We start from the raw sequence: 20,124 nt of genomic DNA, 5'->3' as shown, positions 1-20,124 counted from the left end.
GTCTTCATTTAATTGGAATTCATGTTTTCATAACTCGTAGATAAAAAAAAAAAGATTCTTGCAGCCGCTGGTAATGTTTCGTGATGAATTTATCGATGCGTACAAACATGTTGCAGCTATGCCCTTGAAAAGCCTGTATAAAGCGAAAAAGATCTATTATCTTCTAAACGGAATATATACAGACAGCCTCTTCACTGCTGATAGATAGCACGGCAAATTTGTTGATCATCCCGTAACAACTGGTCTGTATCTCCGCGCCGGCTAATGCTTCCAAAAACCTCTGACATGAATTATATGGTACCTTGCAAAACTTTAACATTTCGTACAGAGAAGAATTTAGGTTCTAAAAGACTGTTTGCCTGAGTTGGATGATTTTATGCAGTCGAGGTCTATGCGTTGTGTATGTTGGATGGCATCTCTGTCAAAACATGGAAAAAGTCCCAAAAAGAAAGCTTGCCATCATGTGCATTAAGTAGGTCTAGCTTATGAAAGACACATGCGTGAGGTGACTGGGCCAAATTGTCTGTGTTCACCCAGAAATGTAAGGGTTGAGGAGGGCGAGGAGGAGGGAAGATGGAGGTGGGGGATGTGTGTGCAGGGGGGGGGGATCGGGGACCTGAGAACACTGAACCTGACAGATGCATCATACTGATCAATTTCACAGTGAAAAGTCTCAATATTTTAAGAACATGTGGTACTTGTTACCGAGGGGGGAGACACTGGACAAAAAAAAACAACAAAAAAAAATGTTAGAGTGCATGTTGCAATGACTGAGTCTGTGTGAGGACAAAAAAAAAAAAAAGAGTGGAACAGGGATATTGGAAAGAAACCAGAGAGGAGAAGAGATAAGGAAATTGAAGCCAATGAGAGCGACCTGCACGGGCTTACCAGTCCTTTCCTCTGTCTCATTCCCTTATTTTCTCTCAAAACAAGGCCATGTTGCAAGCCTGTAAGAGGATTTTATGAAATATGTCTCTATGCACCATAATCTTTATCCATATACTCCCGTCCTGGCTGACAGGAATAATATACAACACGTGCTATATGGATTCCGTCGTCTGCTGTGGCTCATTTCTCAGTGTCATCACTGAAACGAGGCATCTAACCTGTTGATTAATAACTTCTCTACAGTGCAGTGTTAATAAATTACAGTGTCTCGTCAGACAATGCAAAGGATTTCATCTCAAGTGCTGACCCCCAACAAAATGACGACACAAAATCCACGTCTGTTAATCTGGAAGGATGGCTTTATCGTCCCTGTGGTCAGCAGTGCAAAGTTTTCTTGTTTAGGAACCATCTGTTTTTTTTTTTTTTTGTTTTTTTTTTCCTTTTGGTAGTGTGCATGAAAGTGTGATGTATGAAAAAGAATCGGAACAGTTTTCAAAAAGACTTGTTATCATTCTGAAGTAAAGGTTTTGAAGAAAGATTATCTGTTATGTGTGAACTCCAGCTCATGCTAACGTAAACATACTCGAACGCGGCCGCGGTGATGGACAGGTTCAAATGATGTAGCGCCACGGCAAGTCACGTTTTTACCTGATGCCATATGGGAACAAAGCCATGTTTACAAAACATTACAGTTAGACGTGACCTGTCAATATTTTTCCTGGTTTATTGGTTCTTTTATGCTACGATAAAGCAAAGTAACATGTTTTGATAACTTAAGACTGCTGAGTTAAAGAGAAAAAAAAAAAGATTCAGTTGCATGTTACTTGCATCTCTGTAAATGTTTACATATGATTTCAATTAAGCTCTTTATTGGTGTGTTTTAACATATTGATACTTTCTCATTTGACCTTGGGCAAGAACGCCCAGCTAAATAATTAAATGCAATAAATGTGTTTTGGGCAGTCATTGTTATTATCTACGCTTGTGTTGTGTGACGGCTGAAATTGGGGACATGGGGCCAAAAGATGTTTATTGCTTACATATGTAGCATGTGTTTCACATTTGCCAAAAGAAGCTTTTTGGAATGGGTACTCTCAGGGTACTTTTACCACTCGAGAATTTTAGGATGAGTTAAGTTGATGGAACTCTAACACATTACTGAGAAGATGAACGATTCATCATATGATGGAACTTGTCAAATCTGATACTGAACTCAGTACATGAAGATTGCAGATGAATTTTGTATAAAACATTAGTACACAATCATTTAGAGTTCTTGTAAAGAATTTTCTGTTTAGAAACCAAATAATGTTATAACCACAGGTAAATCCAGCTCTCAAGAGTAGGATGAAATCTGTGGCAATTTTTATCTCTCCAAATTACTCACATTACAGTTACTGTTTCGTTTCTGTTGTGATTTAAACCATGCTTATGTTTATTTAGATTCTTTTCTAACACACCATTGGATACAAAGACTCAGAAAAAGCGGTTCTCAATCTGACTCATTTTTCTTTTGACTTGTGTCACAATAGCCAATCACATTTCAGGGCGAGAACTATGACATTTTGTATGTTAATGAGTTTTGGTTTCCCAGGTTCTGTGACTTTGCAGTGAGACCACTGGTGTAGGATGAATAAGTGAGCGATCCAACTTGATCATCAATGTTCTCCTAATCCTCCCTGAACTTCATTAGCATCACTTCTGCATTTTGTCCGTTGCTGTATCTGCTACTTCCTTTGAGCGGCCAAGCCTCTTAAAGCATGCAAAAGTTTGACAAAGCAAAAGTCGGTTTGCTTTGCTCCAGACAAAATAGACCAACTGCCATAACTGATGTATTAGTCTTATGGGCCGTTTTAGAGAGCAAATACACCATGTAATTACGCTCAGTGTCTAAATGTGGTAAAAAGCAAATGATTTTTTTTTTTTTTTTGTAGGGGACTTGTTCCAATATTTTCTAATGCCTTTCATAACTCAAACTTTGAGGTAACACCAAATGAAAGTCAGAAATACATCTTTGATTCATTTCTGTGGATGAAAAGGGAAAGAATGTGTTGAAACACTCATCCACTTTTGTCAGGACCTCCAAAATTCTGCTGTCTTCAATTTGTCTTCAAAAAAAAAAAAAAAAAATCTTGCCTTCTTCCACACAGTAAGTAATTAACAGAACGGGGCAAAGTATGTGTCTGTTTGAGAAGAACCAGACTTGTTTTTCTCTACAATGAGCAGGTGATAAAAGGGAAATATCATGTCAAGGCCAGATGTCCACGCGGGTGTTTGGCAATGACGCAATATAGCCTTGAAGAGGAGAGCTCCCAGACCCGGTGTTGCTGGGAGCCCTCCAAAGCCTGCACACACACACACACACACACACACACACAAACACATACACATACACATACATGTCATGTGTACCAAAGCCTCTGCCCACCCTGCAAACCCACCAAGATTACAATAGTAATCAAGATCATTCCTCATCCTAAAATCTTCTCAAATGATGTGTTTACTTTTATGTCTAGGGGTTGTAAAAAGTGAAATCAAGTTTGGTTCAATCATAACAGACTTATAGATAAATGGGATGTACATATGCTATTGGTACAAAAAAAAACCCAAATGCCAAGACTAAAATTCTCTGATTTATACACCTGTTGGTGTTCGATAAGTGACAGGGGGCTGATCTGCCTTAGGCTCCAGTGTGTGGTCCTGTGAACCCAGAAATCGAACTCTTGACATCGTAGCTGTCATCACAATCACATTTCTCTTAGTGACAGTAAACAAGCTTACTGAGGATTTACAGTGAAACACTGTAGCAGGCATCATTGCAATTACAGGTGATTACAACAGAACCCAGCATAGTAACGTATGCTTAATTACCCTATATTTATACACAGAGAACAAAATTTCAGTTTTTTATTGTTGAAACAAATGCCATTTATGGAACACAGCAGCAGTTCGTGTGATGTTGATTTCAGGTCATTACGTCCTGACAATAGATGTAAATACATTCCAGCATACATGTAAAATATCACATTCACGTATCACCATATCAGTTGATTTGGAACATATGTTGTGCGTATAGATATACATATATCAGAGGCCGTTACGCTTAAGTCATACTCAGGAACTGTGTGTGTGTGTGGAGTGCATGTGAACGTGCAATAGTTACTAAGAGACACGTCCCGAGTTGTTTAGCCAGTTGAATTCTTTACATCCTCTCAGATCATCTGTCATGGGGAGAATGTGAAGAATGAGTCGGTTGGCCTCTCCAGAACCACTTTCACAAATAGATCACACACGTCTTCTCACATTTATGACCGGGATGAAAAGTGTTCCTCTACTGAACTCGTAATTCTGTCTGTCTATCAGTCACTAAGAACATCATCACTCTGCACCTCACGGCGGCTCTCACACAACCCGCTTAATCCGGGCCGACCGCGCCGTACGTGGGCAGACCGTTAAAGCAGGAGAGCCTTGTATCAGACAGAGACAGGTCCATGGGAGACCCTTAAGATAGGCCCTCGAGATGGAGAGAGAGAGAGAGAGAGAGAAGGAGAGAGTCTGGGAGAGAGGGACAGAGAGAAAGAGAGAGAGAGAATAAGAGAGAGAGAGTAAGGGAGATATGGAATGTGTTATGCTTCTCTGCGTCTGCTGAGTAACGCTCTTTCGAGAGTTAGACCAGCTGTCGAATTGCAGTTATGTCACTGCTCCTTTTATCTTTGCGTTGGTTCATGCTGGGCGTGCCACATTTTTAATTGGGAGAGGATCATGGGTGTTTCCACTGTGATGTAGATGCATCGTTTTACCACACTACTTGTAACAGCTAATTTTCCATCAGTCTGGAGTTGGATTCTAGTATCTTAAGTTCTCTTACCATCGAAATATTACTTTTTTTTTTTTTTTGTATCTCTGTACAAACTTTTGCCATGGTTGCGCTGCTAGTTGCACTGGTATTTGTTTCACTGATTTGTGTTTTTAGATATTTGTGTATGCTTGTGTCTTATACAACCTAACCATGTACTCATTTTTTTTAAAGTCACTCTGGATAAGAAAATCTGCTTACTGTATGAATAGCAATCCACAATTCAAAGTGTCAGTGTTCCATTCAATCCATATCAGCATAACGTCTCCCAGGATTATGTTGTAACTAACTTAAGTCTTTACTTTGCTCCCTCTCAAAAACATTGAACATCATACGTGAGGTTAGAACAGTGTGTGGATTTCAGGGTTGAACAATATAATAAATTACATCCATCATGTAAGAAATGTTTTTTTTTTCTTGGTTGTTTTTTTTTGCGCAGTATGCCTTGAATGGACATTTTTTTATACATACACCATCCATAACTTACAATGTAAATCCGCTAAAATGCCACAAAGGCTTAGCCAGAGCTGTCCGTGGTTCTGAAGCGGCTGTTCATCATCGTGCAACACTTAAGTATGATAATTCAGAGTTCACAGGTCATGGAAAAAACAGCAGGAAAGAATAACTCATCCATCAAACAGTGGGAATCATATTTATGGCCAGCGGCCCTATGGGGAACAGCATGTGCTTATAAGAGGAGAAATGTTGCATGTTTCCCCTCTCCAGTTCGTTTGTTTTGGCTGGCTTACAACTCTCCCAAATATTCAACTGCAGAAATATGAATTTTCAATGAGCAATATTTTTCTGCTCTCCTCTACCAAATAAGATTATTACTGTAAAGGACATCACTGTAAGGGAAAGTAAATGAATAATTCAGGATGAAGAAGAAATTGGGTGCAAAAATCATTAACCAAATAAATAAAAATGTGAGAGAATTGGGCTTTGTTCTTACTGAAAGACGGGGGCACAGTTGCTATTCAGCAAAAAGTGACTCCGTAAAATGAATGTTAATGGCAGGTCACAACTAAAAAAATAAACGAGAGAATACTGCATCACAAACACACACACACACACACACACACACACACACACACACACACACATATAATGTATGTATATGTATGTATATCATTACCAAATGCATCCAAATACTTTAATGGTTTCTGATTCTTGATTTCATTTTCATTTTCAAATTCATTTATCATGAAATGGTATTTTATATTATATTTTCATTACATTTCCATTCAGTTGAATAAAAAAAAAAAGATTGCTGACATTGTTTGCTAACAAAACAAACATCAATTTTATTCGCAAACATGGTAGCAAAGAGTTGTCTCTGCTCAGCTCTGCTGGATTTCCGAGCAGCCTGTCGTATGTGCTTGCACAACAATGCCTCCTGAGATTCTGAGGAACGCGTCTGTTGACAGATGACTGCATGCATATTTTTAAAACCACTTTGCTCTGTATTTAACATGAGAAAGCTACAGCCATACCACATATCATACTAAAGGAGCCTTCTCCCTTTCACAGCTGTCAAAGTCATTTAGCGCATATTTTTAAATAAAATACTCTGACGTTTTTATAATATGATATATTACCTTTAAGCTCAACCCATGAGCGTGTGTTGGTCAGAAACTCTCGCCGTCTCTTTTCTATTAAAGGTTGTTGCTGCCTGGTGTTGGCTGTCTGTCTCTCTCTCTCTCCCTCTCACTGAATTGATAAACACATGCCCGATCTTAGTCAAAGCCAAGGCAAATGTTTGACACACCTGCTGAACAGAAATGGGAAACCTCTGGAGATCGTAACACATCCAAACCTCTGTCTGAACTGGCTCAAGCTTTAATGCATGCAGTAAATGTGATAAAAAAGAAAAAAAAAATCACCTATATTTAGTCGTGTTGCTCTTTAAATTTGCTGACATCAGGTTAGATGTTCTAAGGAGACCTGTTGATTGCTTATGTTGAGGGTACAACTCTGTTACTGGAACTCCTTGGGCCTGGATCAACGTCATGAAATTCATTTCCAAAAATAAACCAGAGCTCCTACCCTTAGGTCTATTAAAATCTGCACAGTCTATTCTAGCTTTGAGCAAGCTTGCTGGCATCAAATGTTCACAGCTGCTACTGTGGTTTGGTCAACAAGTTGCAAATTCTTTTTGGGCAAGAGGTGAAGTTGAGAAGCTGTGATAGTCCTAATACATGACTTCAGGATACAGGCCTCTATGCAATCGCAGACAAATTGTTTGAGAAATGAATGACTTGATTTTAATTAATGTCTTGCAGTTTAATGTTTGTTTTAATAGTCTAATCATAAAGGTACTTTGTAACAGACCTAAAGCTGCTATTTGCTTTTGTCTTTATTTGACTTGATAGGTGAAAGGAATGTTAAGTCAATTTGTATTACTGTCAGACTGAATATTTTTGACACAGTGCAGGTTCAATTTTCAGACTATTTAATGTCGAGAGCACTGAGAAAGATGACCTATAAAGGAGAGGTCTTCATGATACCCCTCTGTTTTAAAGTAAAAAGACAATCAATGTTGTATGTTAAATCCACCTCAGAGTAATTATACATGAAAGCCAGTTTATGGAACACCCAAGAACAGATATAAACAAAATACAAACGCGCCCTTAACTTGAAAGGGGGAGAAATATCTCAAACCTATGAGTCAAATTTGGCTGAAGTGCAGTGTAATTTTTCACAATTTGACACATGACATAGACACACAAGTTTGAAATCTTTTGGAATGCTGGCTCCAATTTCGAATGAAACCTCCTTTTATAGATATACTCACAAATCAAAGAGCTGAAAAAGCACACACAAGGCAACACTTAATGAATGCAAAATCACAACCGATTCATTTCTTAACACATCCCAGAAGTGCTGTGCTGAGCCAGCTCTTACTCTTCATCTGAATTTATCTAGAGGATAAATGTCGGGGGTGGGGGAGAGAAAAAACACAACAACAACATTACATCATGGTTAATTAGAATCATCTCATAAACAGCAGTGTAATATTTATGTTAGACCACATGCCCTTGCCTTAGTAGTCAACAGCTCTCTCGAATGAAAGTGAGAGAGGAGAACGTGATTTGTGAGGCAGAGTCGAAAGTTTGTGACTCTGTTAGCCTTTTGAGGAGCATTTGCTGGGAAAGTCTATGGAGGTGAACTGGGGCTGGCTTTTTCCATGACCGTAAAACTTGGTTTTCTTTTTCCTTTTTTTTTTTTTTTTTTTTTTGAATGTTAAACTGAATTTTTGAAAAGATCAGAAATGTGGAAACACTTTTTTTTTTTGCTTGTTTAAAAGAAAGCGCTACGGTATACATTGGCATTCGAATGAGATTTGATTTATTTTTAATTATCGTGACCAACCACCTCCAGTATTCATTTATTCATTTAGGTTGAGGTTATTCAAGAACAAAATAAATAATATGTTATTTTAGCAATTTTTCAGAATTATCCTTTTATATTAACATAACATTATTATTTAGATATGATCATTTAGATGCGATCGGGTGAAAAGTGAACAAAAATTCAATTCCACATCAAAGACACATATGAATAAAAGGCACATAGACACCATGACTGCTTTACGTCCAATACTGTAAAAAGTTTTGAATTTTTGATCTAAGCTACTCCACTACAAATCACTGTATGAATGACTTTGTGATATTCACGGAACTGTACATAACCACATTGTAAGAATGCAAGCACCGAGGACACAAATTCTGCTTAGTAAAGAGAAATATATTTATTTATTCATGTTTAACCGATAGAATAGCCTTTAAAAAGAGGAACATAAATGATAAAAAAAGGACCATTCCATGTTTTTTGTCTTTCTTTTTCTTTAAATACATAAAATAAATAATTTATTTAAAAAAAAAAAAGCAGTCAGATAAAGAAATGGAGATATCAAATACAGTGGCTTTGCAATAATGTTAATAATGTTTATTAGATTTGTTTATGCTATGGTGCTAGCTTGTCTAAAATCTCTCTTTTGTTACACTTTGCTCCCCTGCTGCGGGTTCCGGATCCTCGCACCTAAAGCAAGTGCTTCCAGTAATTGTTTGCATAACCAGCTGTCCGCTCTGGGGTCAGAGCCTGAATGTCCATTAGAATGTTTCATATGAGTTAGTAACAGCATAAATAACTGCATTCAAAAAAAAAAAAAAATCACACACACAAACACACGTAACTAATACACTCCGTGAATGGTCTCTTTAGTCGAGTCTTGGAGGTTACATGCCGTAGTGTCCTGTCGAATCCTCCTTTTTTTTTTTTTTCTCCACCCATTTGGTCCAACAAATGATCCTCTGAAACAAATTTTGGCATGGGAAAAAAAAAAGTCTTATATTTTCTCTGGTGCCAATAACTTAATAACAATTATATGACATCAATCAAACTCAGTAAACCACTGAGTCCACTCGGTTCCTTTACATAGTGCGTTTCTTGCAGAAAATGTCTGGAAACAGTTCCTTTTGTACTGTAGATAATTCCAAGTCTCTCCTCAGTGCAGTTTAAATGGGCATGGGAAGAAAGTGTGTGGCTGTGTTTTTCCTTCTTGTCTTTTTGCCCTTCATCGGCTTGCCCTGGGCACTCAATCCCACAAACATGGGTCTCTTCTTGTGCTTCCACTCAGCAGATGCATAAGTATTGTACCTGTTCTCCTCAATTCTCTCTATCAACTTGCAGTCATCGCCAAAGTCCTTCTGGAGAAATGGAAACAGAAAACAGTCTGTTAGTTGACTTGTTTTGTTTTTTTTTTTTACAAAAGGTTTGTTTCATGGTCGTTAATGATGCTTAAATGTTTCTTCTTCTGACGCATAGGTACGGTTCAGGATAATAGAACAGTACAGAGAGTCCCATGAAACTATACAATAGATATCATTTTATCACATTCAAGTTCATGCTTATAACATGTTACATGTAGATGAACAAAAAGCCAGCTACACCGAGGTCACGTAGCTTTCTGATCGCACTGACATCAGGTTAGACATTCCACAGAGAACTGTTGATCGTTTAAGTTAGAGTGACGCCTCTGTTACTGGAACTCTTTAGGACTGGATCAATGCCACGTTACACACATATTTATTCACATAAACAGACTGCAGAAGTCCTCGCTAGTGACAGGCCTGAGATGTGACAGACTACGTGAAGGAGTTTTTTTTTTTTTTTTGTGGGGGTGGGGGTGGGGGGTAACTCGATCTGATTTGACTTTTGTAAGACGTAAGCTTACGGATTTCCCTGTTTCAGGTAACATTTGCAATTCATGAGGAGAGATGAATGTGTACCGGTGGACCTGGAGGGGACCTATAAACAAAGGAGAGGCTATGGATTGTGTTGCTGGTGTGTGTGTGTGTGTGAGTGGAGGAGAGCACATGCATGGAGTAGTATTTGGGGAGAGTTTCTGCGTGAGAGAGGGCCTTCTCGGCTTACTTTGTTGAGGATGACAGAACCCTTTTGCAGAAGCCGACTTTTTCTAGGGGATTATTTACAAGCAGTGAAGTGGAACCGTCCTTTAATACAACCCAAGGCTTTTTTTTTTTTTTTTTTTAAGGTTGCAAAGAGACGAGGAATAGAAACGACTCTCAGAAAACATCAAAGGCTCTGAGAATGACTAAGGTTTGGCCAATCTTCCTGAGAATAAAAGAAAAAAAAAAGTCTTCTAAAAAGTTGTTTTAAAGAGTTTTTTTCCTTCTTCCTGGTCGTGAAAGCCCAGGAAAAAAAAGAGAGAGACAGAGAGACAGAGAGAGAGAGAGAGAGATTACAAATGATGAAGGTAAAGAGGGATTTAGAAGTGGACTGGATTTGTTTTGTCTGTCCTCTTTTCTAATGTTAGTTGTTCATGATAGCTAGAGAAATCGATATGAAAACCACATCAAATTCAAAGGATCAGAGCTGAATACTCACCGCCCCATATAACTCTCCTTTTCTATTGATTGCCAAGTAGTAATTGCTGTTAATCCCCTTGATGGCAACGATGCCCACATCCACAGACTTGATCTCGAGTATGCCTACAAAGCAAACATAATTTTTTTCCATTAGTATCAGTTCAGTTCAGTAAGCAAGCACTGCATATGGTATCGGGTATTCTTTATCAGTCATGGATATCATGAATAGAACATTTGAAACAAAGACAGAAAATTATCCTTGTGTATGCTACAAATTTCCTCATTCTGTCGATTACATTGAAATAATCTGCCAGATTTGTGGAAGTAGTTAGCTATGCTTGCAAGATGTGTAAACATTATGAGAACTTTCAGCACTGAAAAAACCCCTTTTTTTTTTCTTTTTTTTTTTTACATTTTTGGAATCACTTCATGCCTATATAATCCCTGTCAGTTTACCCAGACAGTCCTGACAAACTGTCTCAGTGTTTCATTGCCAGTTAGCTAAAACAGACAGCTGTTTGGCTTGATCCATCTGATCTGAAACTGGCCAAAAACACTCTCTGAGAGTCCCTGACTGAGTGTTCATGGAAAACAAAACAAATCAGTTTTTTCTTTCTTGGTTTATTTTCTATGCTCAGCAACAAGCTGGCAAAGGCCGAGAGGTGTATATCAGTTTGCAGACTGGATTCTTTTTTTTTTTTTTTTTCTTTCTTTTTAACCATAACAGACTGAGGGTGTGGTAACTAATATTGTTTTTCCCTCCTCAAGTCAATTACACAGAACCATAAACTCATTGCAGTTTAGAGGGGATTAGCTCTGGACCAAAAGCAGGGCGGAAACATGTCTTGGTGGCCAGCAGACAGCTTTATCCTGTGTTGTTTGTAGCTGAGGTCAGAGGAGATACAACCTCACAAATGGCCTTTGACATGGCAGGGCAGTTTATAAGGCCATGCTGAATTGTGTTGTCCGCCCGCCTGTGATGAATGTCCAGTTTGGGCCTTGATGTCGTAAGTCCTGGTACGACTTAATGGTGCTCCTAAAAGACCCAGTTTAATGCGGGAACAAGAATATTTGTTGTACAAAAGCTAATGCGTGCTGAGACACAATCTTGATTATGATTCTTGAAATTTTCACTCTTGCATTCTGTTTCATCTCTTTTAAATGTGTTAGATTTTGTGCTTTGCAAAGTTAAGGCATTATTAGACACTTGTTTACAGACCATAAAATAAACATATTAAACTGTGATATATAACACATAAAGTGTACATTACACAAGACAGACCACAGCTAAAACTGCCTATGAATGAAAATGACTTCCTTGTGACCAATAAATATTTTGTTTTAGGAGCTAGCTAGCTTAAACCTTTCTTCACCAAAAATATAGTACCAGAGGTAGCCATTAATCTGGGTGGGAAGTTACAGTCATTAGTCTGCTTCCTCTTCCCCTGTCTCAGTGAGAGTTCATTCAGCCAAAGTCTGTTCCCATATATTACCTGTCTTATGGCTAGCATGTAATATGAACCACTAACACAAAGTAGTTGCCAAGAGGCAGTGGAGTTCAATATACGCCTTTAAACTGGAATAAATCATTCATTCATTCATTCATTCATTTTCAAAGCCGCTCATCCTAATTAGGGTCATAAAACTGGAATAAATTAAATAAGTAAGTAAACAAATAAAACAGGGCCTCTTGTCAGTGTCTGAGGACAGCCCCTTGTGGGCGTACTGGCTGGTGATTACACTCTTTCATGGTAAGAATAGACCTATGTCACGCTCAGGTTTATTCTTTAGCGTAACCAGCCTCTGGTTGTGAGTAGTGTGAGTAAGCAGCTAATTGCTAACAACCCTCCTGGCAAAGAAGATGATGAAGGGGTCCTCGCTATGACCCATTTGTTTGTTTAGAGTCCTTGGACACTAATCGATGCTTCCAGAGCAAGGCTCTGGCCTGCATGGACAATTTCAGACATCTTACCAGACAGTCTCCCCTATCCTACCCTAATGTTCTCTCTCTGCTTATGTTTGCATGCAAGGGTTTTCAGCATAGCCCCATGACCATAAGGTGAAAGTTGGTGTTTGTGATAGTTTGTCATTTGGGGTATTTCTCATTTCGCTAACGTATGGGGGTCTTTTGTACACTATGTATCCAGCAGTGGTGTGGGTAGTTGGATGGCAAGATTTGCCACTAGGATCCGTTGTGGAAAGGCATCGTTTACAGCAATTCAACTGAAATAAAGAATAGAAATAAAGAATAGTTCTGTAATTTGTAACTCTCACCCCAAGCAGGTCGTTCAGAAGATAATTGTTTAAGTTTCAGACTTTTGCTCATAAAATGAGGGGGGGGGGGGGGGGGGGGGGGGGGTTGTGGCATCAAAAGTTCAATGGTTTTGCATTGCAGAGCCATTTTCATATTCAACTTTCACATTCCTGTGGAGATGGGATTTGGGATCATCTACACAAATAATTCCAGTCGCTTGGCTAAGCTTCTGCAGATCATCAGCTGATTTCTTCCTCTGTTTCTCTACTGGTAAGTCTCCTAACTGTGAGTTTTACATTTTGTCTATCAGTGACCTTTATTATGGCAATACTTTGAGATTACTTTTAGGCCCGTCTGGTCTTTGTTTCATCAAGTATTTGTCACTTACTGCTCCAGGCTGACTCACCAAGAATGTAGCACGTAGCAAGAATGACCTAACAGTTGTTTAATACACTCTATGGCTCTGGACCAGATGTCTAAATTCAGTACTGATGAGGGATTTCAAATAGCATTAAGTAGATGAGGGACCCGTGGTTGGGTTTTGAAACCTGTGTGGTAGAAACTTCCTTAGAATTTTAAAAGAGGGAGGAACTAGTATCATTCAAATGAAATGCAAATGTTTATTCAGTGCAAACATCCATTCAATTTGGTCTGTGGTGTTGCATCATAACATCAATTCAGTTTGTGATCAGTGTATCACCCGGGTTTACGAATAACATTTTGTCTTGCTTTTATCAGCTTAAATTACTTTTCCATCTCTGTAGGGTGAGCTCACTTTCAGCAAAATTCCAGAATACAGTAGTTTTCACTGCATAACTCATGCATGTGTGATACCCATGACACAACACAGTGAGACACTGTGACAAAACTACAGAGTAATGTACATTCCTACAGCTCAGGTAAGTGTCATCAATTTGGAATGACGGATCTGTAATGCAGATCTTTACGCAGCGGTTTTCCGTCATTACATTATCCTATCACTCAGCTCAAGAAAGAAAACTGAAAAAAAAAAACCTGTCCTGCTCATGCGACAGAGGAATACATGCATAAATACACGACTATTTGAAAGTACTAGCATATGATGTTTGCTTTAAACACACACACACACACAAAAGATAGGCTGCTTATCACGTACTCGGTAAAATGAAACATCCTTGAATACTGTCTCAACACTTCAGCTCTGCGTCTGCGCTTTTTTGAACTTGATATGTCAGAAAATGGTTTACTTCCTGTGCGCTTATTTTACTTATGCTATACTTGCAATAAGTAAACTTAGGGATCCATTTATTTCAAGAGCACTCATTTCGCCTTTGATATACAGGCATAAAGTAAACTTAGAAAATCGTTTACTTTGAGAATACTTCGCTGTATACGATATCAGAACATGCCATTTAATGGGCTTTGAAGTGTCTGCTTCCTCCGAAATGCCTGTTTTTATCGTTTCTCCCTGTTGTGGCTGTAGTTCCATACAGCAGTAAAGGGAAAAGCCGAGTTAATGGAGAGGACCAGGAATGTAGCCATAGTACTTTTTGAAACAAATGTACCTTACCTAATGTAAGTTTTAAATAAACCTAAGACAATACATGAATTATGAGACAGTGCACTCGAAGAAGCTGTGAGACATTTTTTTGTATGGGAGAATGGAAGAAAAAAATGCATGTGCATATCCTAAGAGTGCATGTTGATGTCTGTGCTCATGGTCTATAATCTTCACGGTAAGTTTTTTGGCTTCCTTTGAGGCAATATATGTCAAAAAAAGAAAAAAAAAACCCCCATGGATATTCATCTCGAGAGACACCTGTTTTAGACTGCACCGTTTGATGTGGTCAACTAAATAAAAACACAACAGTTTTATGACCCCCTTTTTAGACCGGAACATTTCCTCTGTCTGCATTCAGGAGTTAAAAGGCAAGTTTGTGACAAAAAAATATGAATTTCTAAACATTGAAAAGATCTCAGCAAACAACACACTAACAGTTTCTCTCTCTCCCTCTCGCTCTCTCTCTCTCTCTCTCTCTCTCTCTCACGCACACACATACATGTGTCAGGGTATCTGTGTCAGCCCTTTTCATTTCCAAGTATTTTATTTGTTAGGTGTGATTTTAAAGTGCGTAGAAACATTTTATGGCCCGAAACTAATGTGTAACATCTACCACAACGAAGTGTTTACACTGGTTGATCAACATTTTTAAGACATTACTCAGAAAAACACTTTCTATGGCTAAGGTATTGGCCTATTTTTTTTATTTATTTATTTATTCTTACAGCACACTATCTCACAGTCAACAGTAAGCTCAGCTCATACTTCGAATTTCTTCAAAAACAAGGCCAGTTGAATTTACAAGGTGGTGATTAGTTTGAAACCGTTTTTCTGGCAGGGGTAGAGTAATTGTGGTATTCACATCATCTCTTATCCAGTGTCATGACAAACACTTTTCCACTGTCTCCATAATTCTTGGCATTTGTAGTAGAACTAACCCCTCCAAACACACACAGACACACACACCCACACACACACAGACACACACACACACACACACACACACACACACACACAGACACACACACACACAAAAACCAAAATGTTTCTGAATAAGCTTGCGGTGAAACAAAACTCTCAAGGTATTGCACTTCTTTTAGATTCTGACAGAGCTCAGATAACATAGGGTTTTTTTTTTTTTTAAAGTATCTCAGTGTCTCTTTAAAACAAAACGAAACAAACAAACAAAAAAAATGTAACTCCTAGGTCTTTTCTGAATGTGGCTTCAGACCAGCCAACATTTTTTGGTGAGCCTGCTACCACGCTGTCACACCCTCAGGGGCAGGTATGGTCCAGAGCACTGGTCCAGTGCTGGTCATGGGAGGACGGTACGGTTAGTTTTAATGGGAGGTTCTCTGCATTAGACTTTGCTCCTGCCGAAAGCTCCGTTGGTGGCCACCCCCATACACAGCAGCCGTCTATGTGTTCTTGGCAGGGTGACAGAGCGCATTGCTATCGCGTCTTGTGATAATTACCACAAAAAAAAAAAAGCCCCACTCTAAAGGTTCATATTTGTAGCCTTGCGTAGCCGGTATTGTCATAAAGGCCCATATATACTTTATGTTCCCTGTGGGCTCACTCGTTTGAGACATACAGATCACACAGATAAACACTGAGATTTGAAAAATTAAAACACGGGCCTTGTGTTGCGGAAAAAAAAAAAAAAAAAAACTTGGATCATCTCCAGACAACAAAACAACATTAAACATGTTCACTTATCCACCTTCACATATTCAAGGGTATTTATTTTTATTTCTCTCTTTTGCTCTTTCTCTCTCTCTCCTTCCCCGCTTTTTTTTTTTTTCCCGGTGGCCATACAAAAGCAGCAACATATTCACTCCAACATTCTTAATTGTCCTGGGAACCCTGAATTGCTGCCCCTGTGACAGGCACATCTTTTCAATTAGCCCCCTGGTTCCTGGACCATAAAGGAAATAGGGTCCCTGTTAAAAGGCATCATTGCTGCTGACCCTGTGTTGGCTTCTGATGACAGTGACTTGCACCTTTGATCTGGGCTCTGCAGGCCCCTGGCTCCTAAGCCCTGTGAGATCAGTAGACTTCTCTGTGCTCTCTTAGGGGGCCTGTCTCATTACACTGCCATGTGGGCAACCCCCCCCCCCCCACCCCCCACCTACCCCCACCTTTCTGTTCCTGCTTAAATGTGGTCAAGAGTGACTTTAGATGAACTTAAGCTCAAAAGGGTTGTGAAAGTGCTTCCGCCGTTTATCTTCAGCCTTTTGAAGATTTTATTGCTGCTGTGTATTGTTCATCTCAGTTGGGACTGTGCGCGAGAATGAAAGCGTGTGCCACAAGACTATAACAACTGAAGCGCCACTCCGTTACACATATATATGTGTGTATGTGTGTGTGTAGCTATATATATACATATATATATATATATATATATATATATATATATATATATATATATATATATATATATATGTATGTAACTTTAAGAGGTTTCCAACCACAGTATGGAGGTGTCCTACTGTTTCTAAACAACGGCTGTGCCGGGGTGAGAACATTGTGTTGTTGATTCTCAAAGCCTGATTTCCGTCAAAGCTTCCCCTCTGCTTTATCTAAGGGTCCATCAAAATGTGATGATGTAACATCAGTGTGTTCTTTACATGATCTTTTGACTTGCAATGCTGTATGTATGCATAGGTCGACAAAGTAGGAAGTCCTATGATGTGTGGATTTAGAATGTATTAAATTTAAAAGCCGGAAGAAGTTTAACAGAAGACATATGGGTTCTCTGCGGAGGCTTAGAATAACACACATCTCTTGAGGAGCATTGGGAAACAGATGACTTAATAAAGATTCATTGTAACCCCCAAAGTTATGATTACAGCCAACTTTTCAAAGAATTTAAAAAATAGTCTTTCGCGCCACATTTTTTATTTGAAAGCGCTAATTAGAAGAAAACCTTAGTTGGTTTACGCCATTACTGTCACGATTCTCCACAGCGGCTCATAATTCATCGTCAGCCGCATAGCGTGTGTACGAAGTTGTTCCTCGAGACAACAAGCTGTCGCCTGATATCAGCCAAATCTGAGATGAAGATCATTTTGGACCTTAGAGGTGTACCTCATGCCAGCTTTAGTGAAGAGCATGGGGGGGTGGGGGGGTTATACATGCTTAAGTGTTTAACTCCTCTTTTTTATTTACAGCTAAAATATAGCATGAAATTACACTAGGGCAGGCTATTTGAATTTGCATGGCTAGATGTTCGCTTAGCAGACAAAGTAACAGGATTCGGAGTTCTGCGATGCCTTGTCACTGGGCTGGGAAGTAAAAGTCTTCTTGATGTTTATGAAATAACATGTCATCTTATTCCTAACGAGCCAACTAATCAATGGCTCGTTTTGAAACATTATAGGGAGCAAGTGCAATGGTCAGAGTTCAGAAATGAGATAGTATTTGAGCACCAGTTTTCTTCAAACAGGAAAACCCCAAAGGGGAAAAAAAAAGCTGAACCCAAAGCTACTATTTGCCAGTGCTTTTACACGGGTCAGTGCTGTGAGGGTATATTGAGTGTACACCGTAAATACAGTCAGTCTCAGATAAAATTACTTGGCTCAAGGCCTACTGAGATTAACATTTATTATGAAAAAATCAGGCAGATCATTGCTTGGATTACGTTAGAGGGACGCACACCGCGTATACACAAATCCATTAAACACTCACACATACTCATGCATGTGCATGCCAGAATACACACAGAGAGAGAGAGAGAGGGAGGGAGAGAGAGAGAGATGCTTGTGGCGGTAAACAGACTCCAGCCCCCCCCCCCCTCTTTTAAATGTCAGAGCAGGCACCCATCTCAATGGGGACTGGAGCAGTCCTGTGTGGGAACGTGCTGCATTAGCTGCTAGTAAAGCAAAGGGGGGGATAGAGTGTGGTGGTGGTGGGGTAGAGTGGGGTGGGGGTTGGGGGGGGGGGGCAAAGGATCTGTGATGGACAAGATCCAGGGCTCCTGGTTTCAGCCACCAGTTGCCTTAGGCCAAACCCATCCCCCCCCCCCCCCCCCCCCCCCCCCCCCCCCCCCCCCCCCCCCCCCCTTCTCTTTGTCGGGACCCCTTGCCACATGCGCACGCAATATATAATTAGCAAGCATTCCTGCCTGTTTCTTTAAAACTGGCCGGCCAGATGCGTTTCTGGCCAGATCGCTGGTCTCACTTCAGTACCTTTGATGATTCCATTAGACCCGGCACCATCTGCCCCGCCACCCTCTGAATTGGAATTTCCCCTTCTCATGGTTTGGGCTAGTGTCTGGAGGGAGGTGCACTTGCCTTGTTTCTCCCATACACAAATACAACTGGTTATCACCTGTGATACAAATTTCCATACACGCGAACGTAACTATCAATATTATATGTGACAGCGGACACAGAATGACGAATATAAACAGCGTGTTTTACCAAACAAGGCACTTCTCAGTTAAATAAGAAGGCACATTATTGTAATATTGATTTGAACATAATTTAAGCTATTGTCCGCAAGGGCTAAACTGACTGAATAATATCCAAATGGCCATGCAAGTGTACCTTCATCGACATTCTGTAAAACAGTAAAGATTTGAGGCAAATTCTGCAACCCTGTTCTTCAAACCCAACTTTTTTTTTTCTGTAGCTCAGAGTGCCATAGAATTGACTTTTATTGCACTAGGCATCTCTTCCTTGTCTTTGAACTTATACTAATGTTATTTTGACAGTAGAAAAAGGCCATTTGCAGTCTTGTGGTGTTTTCTCAGAAGTGTTAGAAAGCAGAGAAAGAAAAAAGGAACTATTCTCTCGGTAACTAGGATTTATTCAATGTGACATAATAAAAATCTGTGGCACCTTCTGATGAAAACATGACAGACATGAAACCTAACCCACAAAAACTCTTACACCCACGTCAAATTTAATTCCAGAAAATTCCACATGACAAAAAATAACAACGCCGAGTATTGTGAAGAACTTCTATCCCCAAACAGCACTCCCAGAGGATAAGTGCTGTAAAAACACCTAGGAAAATGGCTTATTCAAGCTGTTTATTCCAAAAATACCATACCTTACCATTATCATTAATCAGAATGACCACTGAAAAGTGACCATGAAAAAAAAACAAAAAAACCCCCAAACTTCTTTGTTTCAAAGATCTGTCGAGGGCATTCAAAGCGCTCCTTTCATCTCGAAAGCAATTGGGAAGTAAGCTGACGGAGACCAAGCTGCGGACGCGGAGAACGATTTGCCCGACTACACGAGCACGGTTTACTATGAACTCCCATCTTGCTGAAAGATAGGGGAACGAGATGACCCAGTGGTGTGGTAGAATTATGGCATGGCATTCTTTCAATAAATCTGTATCTTATTCAAACGTTGTTTAGACGTTTTTTGTGACTGACAAAACAGTGAATCCATGGATAAATATCAGAACTTGATGAAAGCATAAATAATGCATGAAAGAGTGATTTCAAGTCTGTATATGACGCCTCAGCTTCCTGGGTCCCTAGCGACTTTGGTCGAAGTAAACCACACAGAAAAACACGCTTAACTTCGCAGTACTATTTGAGTTTTTGCAGTGGAAACAACATTTGACCAAAAGACTGCACAAAAAAGCTGAACGTTTTATTGGACTCTATCTCTAGTTGTATAAATAAGAGGTTCAAAAAAGTTCACCGAACAATTCAAAGCCAATCCACTGTCCC

The 20,124-nt window shown here is 39.5% G+C and overlaps 1 protein-coding gene across 1 annotated transcript in view; it reads right to left on the bottom strand.

The window, feature by feature from the left end:
- Positions 1-9,261: 9,261 nt before the first annotated feature.
- fgf10a (fibroblast growth factor 10a) overlaps positions 9,262-20,124 on the bottom strand; it is a 17,251-nt gene continuing 6,388 nt past the window's right edge. The window contains exons 2-3 of the mRNA XM_030769685.1: positions 10,655-10,758; positions 9,262-9,453 (exon numbers count right to left, since the gene is read on the bottom strand). Coding sequence (XP_030625545.1) covers positions 9,262-9,453; positions 10,655-10,758 — 296 coding nt within the window. The remainder of the gene's footprint in view (positions 9,454-10,654; positions 10,759-20,124) is intronic.

Source organism: Chanos chanos, chromosome 3 (assembly GCF_902362185.1).
Source record: "Chanos chanos chromosome 3, fChaCha1.1, whole genome shotgun sequence".
Taxonomy (NCBI): Eukaryota; Metazoa; Chordata; class Actinopteri; order Gonorynchiformes; family Chanidae; genus Chanos; species Chanos chanos.
The sequence above is the reverse complement of the archived record's forward strand: the minus strand, read 5'-3'. Positions and strand labels throughout refer to the sequence as shown.